The sequence below is a fragment of the Notothenia coriiceps genome, unplaced genomic scaffold (assembly GCF_000735185.1).
Source record: "Notothenia coriiceps isolate Sejong01 unplaced genomic scaffold, NC01 NC01_scaffold00014021, whole genome shotgun sequence".
NCBI classification, from domain to species: Eukaryota; Metazoa; Chordata; class Actinopteri; order Perciformes; family Nototheniidae; genus Notothenia; species Notothenia coriiceps.
Genome location: NW_011346722.1, coordinates 508,857 through 514,856, shown reverse-complemented (window position 1 = coordinate 514,856; position 6,000 = coordinate 508,857). Strand labels below are relative to the sequence as shown.

General features: G+C 40.6%; 1 protein-coding gene across 1 annotated transcript in view; it reads right to left on the bottom strand.

The window, feature by feature from the left end:
- The window catches only part of trappc10 (trafficking protein particle complex subunit 10), a 15,614-nt gene extending 9,712 nt beyond the window's left edge, over positions 1-5,902 (bottom strand). Inside the window, exons 1-2 of the mRNA XM_010774492.1 lie at positions 5,713-5,902; positions 4,683-4,721 (exon numbers count right to left, since the gene is read on the bottom strand). Coding sequence (XP_010772794.1) covers positions 4,683-4,721; positions 5,713-5,796 — 123 coding nt within the window. The 5' untranslated portion in view covers positions 5,797-5,902. The remainder of the gene's footprint in view (positions 1-4,682; positions 4,722-5,712) is intronic.
- Positions 5,903-6,000: the final 98 nt, after the last annotated feature.

Sequence of the window (6,000 nt, the reverse complement as noted above, 5' to 3'; positions counted from 1 at the left end):
CCCTTCCTCCACATCTACTGGACCGACTGCTGTGTGAGTAGCCTGAAACACACACACACACACACACACACACACACACACACACACACACACACACACACACACACACACACACACACACACACACACACACACACACATTTATAATTGCATTGTGCATTATCAAACTGTGCTAAGATAACAAAGGAAGCTTGTCTTATCATTTGGCTGCTCTTCCTTAGAAACATGTCCGGTCCTAATGGGACAATAAAGGACTGTTGAATTAAATTCTATCCCGCTGGCAGATCAGGTGCAAAGACTCGTTTGCTTTAATTAAATGACTCTCTGTGAACACTTTGGTTTTTCAGTATAGCTGAACACACAACACAGATGATGTTATCGTGACAGTTTTCTCTGTTTTTCTGGTCATAAAAGCTTCCTGTCAAATAAGTCTAATAAAAAAAGATATGCTGCTGTGAGAGCGTGGATTAAATGACTGTTTTATGGTCGTTATCGTAGAGGTTCCTTTTATGATACATAGAAAGACACAACTTTTATATTAACCATCATTCATTTATGTACACATTGAGTAATCATAATAAGTTTGCATGTTGTGTTGACTTTGTTTTCCAAAGTCAAATCACACAGAACCTTGGAAAAGTTTGTTTATTCCACATGTTCAGGAGGATAAGCAATGTCTGCTTCTCTTCCCAATTGTCAAAAAAAAAAAAATCCTTTTAAATGTATGTAAGTTGTCAAGCATTTTGTAAGAGCTACGTTTTGTGGAGTGAAAAATATCTGCTACTTGAGGACAGAAGAAAAGAAGAATATGTTTTCAAATGTATCTCGACATTATGTACAACTTTTTGCACTCACCAGCCTGTGCTGAACTTGATGTTCTTGCAAGACTGCTGCTTAGGGAAAGCCGACCGGGGATAGAGAGAAGGGAAGCAGGAACCTGCTGCTGCTGACTGAGCAGCTGGTTAGTTTAAGGAAGTGCTGTCATCAGCGCGTGACTCAAGACTATGCCTTTGGTGTGGCTGTTTTGAGGGCGTGTGTGTATGTGTGTGTATGTGTGTATGGGCACAGTATTACAATGCAATACACCAGACCTGTAATAATGGCTGCCCTGGTTATATGCAGTATGGACACAGCTTTACAATTTAATAGACCAGACCTACAAAGACTACCTTGTTGAGACTGCATAAGAAAGTGAGTCCTTGATAAACAACCATTGTTTTGCAGGTTCTAATATTTTAAACGCAAAGAAAAAGGAGAACTTTGTTGGTTCAGAAAAGAGAGAAATCTTACCTGCATAACATAAACATAACAAAACCCATTAAAAGGCACAGGCATGCACTTCTGCTTTTCTGGTTCCCCTGAACAGTCTTTCTGTCACAATCTATGACGCCATGACCATGTCTTAAAGGATTTTCTCACTGCAAATCCATAGCTCTGGGATAAGAGTTGACCCTTGGATAGCTCAGCCCCTTTTCACACACACACATTGTTAACCAAGGGTTAACCTCAGCTCTGCACTTCTACTAGCCCTGGGTCAAATGTCTTTTGGATCACATGATGGTTTACATTCTAAAAAAAGCAGAGTTTCACATGCCATATTATCTTGTTATTTCCAATTCTCATGTTTTTCTGGCTTCACACAAGACAATTAAAGAGAGGAGAAATTATGTTTTTTTAATTGTTCTACTTCATTACAGGACACAGAGGCGTATAAGAGCACGGTGAAGGAGGACATGATGCGCTGGCAGAACAGCTTGCGGACTCATGGCTCAGCAGACTGGGTCATCATCGTTGTGGAGACAAACGACACTAAGAAGAAGAACAAGACTAACATCCTGCCTCGGTCATCCATCGTGGACAAGATCCGCAGCGATTTCTGCAACAAGCAGAACGACAGGTCAGGACACTCCCCCCTATTAACAAGCTGATGGAGGTGAAATTGCCTGCCCTTCTCATATGTTCTCACAGCAGGCAACATAATTACTACCTGCCTAATATAATAAGCCCCGTTGACTCAACCTTCCCTGAGTAAATATAGGTTATTCCCCTTGCCACAGATGTGTGGTGCTGTCGGATCCTCTGAAGGACTCGTCCCGGTCTCAGGAATCCTGGAACTCCTTGCTGCTCAAGCTGCGAACCCTCCTCCTCATGTCCTTCACAAAGAACCTGGGACGCTTTGAAGACGACATGCGGACGCTCAGAGAGAAACGCACTCAGCCTGGCTGGAGCTTCTGTGAATACTTCATGGTCCAGGTACAAAGAAAAACAACAGGCAGGCATCTGCACAGAAAGATAATCTGAGGTTGTGTCATGACTTGACTTAAAGGTGGGGTAGGTAAGTTTGAGAAACCGGCTCGAGATGCACTTGTTGTTATATTCCATGGAATGCTCTTAACATCCCGATAGCAATGAATATCTAAAGTGCTTTGACAAAAAATCCATAAAAAAATGTCATCTCTGGAAGCTGTGGTACTGTAAAAAGCACGNAACTCCACCAATCAGGAGGGGACAGCCAGGGACATTGCCGTTCGAAAGCGTGAGAACAGCACCATCTACAGGCCTGGCATATGTACTACAGCGCCTCCAACGCTTTCGAACGGCAATGTCCCTGGCTGTCCCCTCCTGATTGGTGGAGTTGGCCCAATAGCCGTAGCGCCACTTCTGTGACGTCACAGAAGTGTTCAAATCTGGATCACTCTGTATCAGATCCGTTGCAGCCCCTTTTTAAGAGATTTGGGTATGGAGGAAAATAGAGAGGGTTGTGTTTTCTGACTCTTGGTGAGTTCCCTGGAACACCGGGGACACATATTTATGTATACAAGACGCACAAAAGTGCATTTTGCATGATAGGTCACCTTTAAGGAGCTTCATGTTGAAAATATTTGAATGAACTGACAAACATAATTTCTGGGTTTTTTCCACCATAGCTGCAGCTCACACCTCCCCAGTGCATTAAGTACCAATCTGCTCATCATATCATTGTATATTTCTCAAAATTGAGAACATCTCCTAAGTAATGCAACAGTTTTGTCATCACATTGCATTTAAAAAGTATTATATGAATATGACAATAAGGTGCTTGATGATCAGCTTTAGTTTGAAGAGTTTTACATTGCAGTACTTCAGCTGGTGAATATCTGTTTGAGAGTCTTTTCTAACATTTTGGCATCGAAACTGTGAGGATCCACTTTCTGGGTTAGTCCATCATCACCACTCCGGTGAACCAACCCCTCACTAATGGTACAATACTCAGCCTAGCTCAACAATAAATTCACTTTAATGTCTCCACCAATGCCCCATTTCTCAAAAGCTCATTAACAAAACTGCCATTCACGCTAGCTGTGTGCGTTCTGATAAACAGAGACTGGAGGGCTGAGGTAATTGTTCAGGCTACACTGGAACTGGGCCACGTCCAATGAACCACGTGCAAAGCCATTTTTATAAATAGGTTAGCCCAAAGGGAAAGCAACAGGACTACTAGTTCTACACTATTCATCCAGTGTTATTGTAAACACCTTCAAATATCCTGCAATACAAACTTCAGCACTTCAGCACAACTCGTAGTCAGTTCTATTTTAATCCAGTGTGCTGGATTGGGGCCAACACATAACCTTGTGCTGACAATTTGCCTGCATTGTTAATGAATTAGCCTTGCCCTTGCCGCTCACTGTTTATCAACTGGAGAGAAACATGACATCACTGGATGTGCAGGGTTGCTGTGTGGTGGGCGTATGATGTATTGTATGCAAAGAGAGACATTTGCATGAACAATCAACACATAACACAACATAAACTGGTTACTCTTATAGTTCATAGCCTCAGTGTAACAATGTAATGTCAGCATGGATTAGTTGAGTTACTTGTGATCTTTCCACAGTAATACAGCACCGTCCGGTATGGTCCAAACAAATTGAACTTTGAATGTTCACAACAGCTATCACAAACTTATCAAATACAACCATGCAAAGCAAACACCAGTATAATCCCTTTGACCGTGTGAGTCATTCACACACAGCGTCAAGTAGTAGAGAAAGTGAAACACTGCTCTTTTTGCTGGAGACTTATTACTCAGATTCATGGTTTTATTCAGAAATCAATGTTTTGACAAATTCTAAAAAAGAATGGCGAGTTCACACTCCTTCGGAGTGACACACTTTCATGTTAAGTCAATTGTACATGTACAGTAGCATATAGTCTGCAGTTGATTTAGTTTAGTTTATTTATTTAGTTTAGTTAGTTAGTTTATTTTTCGAGCGTGTAAAACCAAAGAAAATACAAATGAAACAAAAGGCGATACAGACATGATACAGTACTATACAAATGAATGCAATAACAAAACGAAATATTTAATTAATAATTGAATAATCTGTAGTATCATTATCTGATATCAATAAACAACAAAGCTTTAGCTAATTACACGTCCGAAAAGGACACTTATTTAATCCGACCCCTTCTTTTTTTTTACATCTTAATATATGTTAACATACAATATAAATGTATACTAATAATCTTGAATAATTTATATAAATCATTCATATAATATATACAGGCAAGTGATTTAAATCATGATAATCATCAAAGATTGATAAGAACATAATAAATGTCTTACTTATTCTCTCACTTGCCCTTTGCTGCCTCAGACCTAAACTGTGTCTATGCTGTAATTATCAGTATTAGATTACTTTCAATAAATACACTGGACTCTCAGAAACAAGCCACTGCTTGAAAAACAGAACTCTTGTATTATTATTTCTGTATGGCCTTAAATTGAAAGGGAATAGATTCCCTCCAAAACATAGCAATGTTATCATAAATGTTAACGTGTCCTGTTGTTTTCATGCTTAACCTAGATAATGAAGAAATTAGAGAAATTGACTGTAATTCTAAAACATTGCACTCCATGGTTATTGAGTCTTTGGAAATAAGAGTTGTATAAAACGTGTTTGTTCTTTATAAAAATTAGGGTACGTAGGGTTCACTTGTTATAGATGTTGACTGTATTATCATCAAAGCCAAAGTGCAAATATAACACCTGTTATTTCAGAGATTTCTGAGTCAGGACACCTGAGTCAGAACACCTGCTATCTGCTCAGCTGTTCCCTGGACCTCGATGGGGCAACCTGTGCCTTATATTTTTATTTGTCTCACAAACCCCCTCACGACACTGTCACGTTGATGCTTCTCTTTCATATTCATAATCCCCAGTGCCTCGGTCTGCTCCTGTCCTAAAAATGGAGCAGCCTGCGGTGTGAGAAGAAGCTGGCACCCACTACCAGAGCGAACTCCTAAAATAACCCCTTCAAGGAGCTTACATAAGATTCCAAGGGATTTATGAATGGCAAACTGACCCCACCGGGCCACCACGATGTGGCGACTACAATCTGAGCTGCCAACGGAAGAAACTGTGGCTGTCCTTTAGGGAACAAGCTGATATCCTTCCCTAAACTGCAGCAACTAGCCGTGACGTTATGTCGTTAGCTAGGCCTGTCAATTAATGTAGCTACTAGCTAGCTCAAAGATTCCCGTGTGGACATTTAGCACAGACAGCGGTGTAGTATACAAGTAAGAAGCTATTACAGCCATGACAAAAGAAGCCACACATCAAACCATGCACACACAGTCTAGTTAATATAAGGGAGCCAGCTAGCTAAGCTAAAACTAGCTACTGAATATAGCTAGCTTGCTAACTGTCAAGAGCAGAACAAATTAGACGTCTCCTTCTACTAAACACTCACATGTCACAATCGGCTTGTTTTCCATAGTATAGATGATCGGCTTTTCCTCTTGACACTCCATATGTGTTAGCGGTGGTACTCCATGAAAATTATATACAAACCGAGCTTTATTATTAGTAAATGCTTATGTATGCAGTTGTGTTGAATCGATGGGGCCTGTGTCCCCACTGCACTTCCGGGAAGTGCGTAACTCTGCGTCATTAAAGGGCCGACCTGACACATTGTATTGGTTTTATTCATCTGACAGGGAGTTGACAGAAAGCTT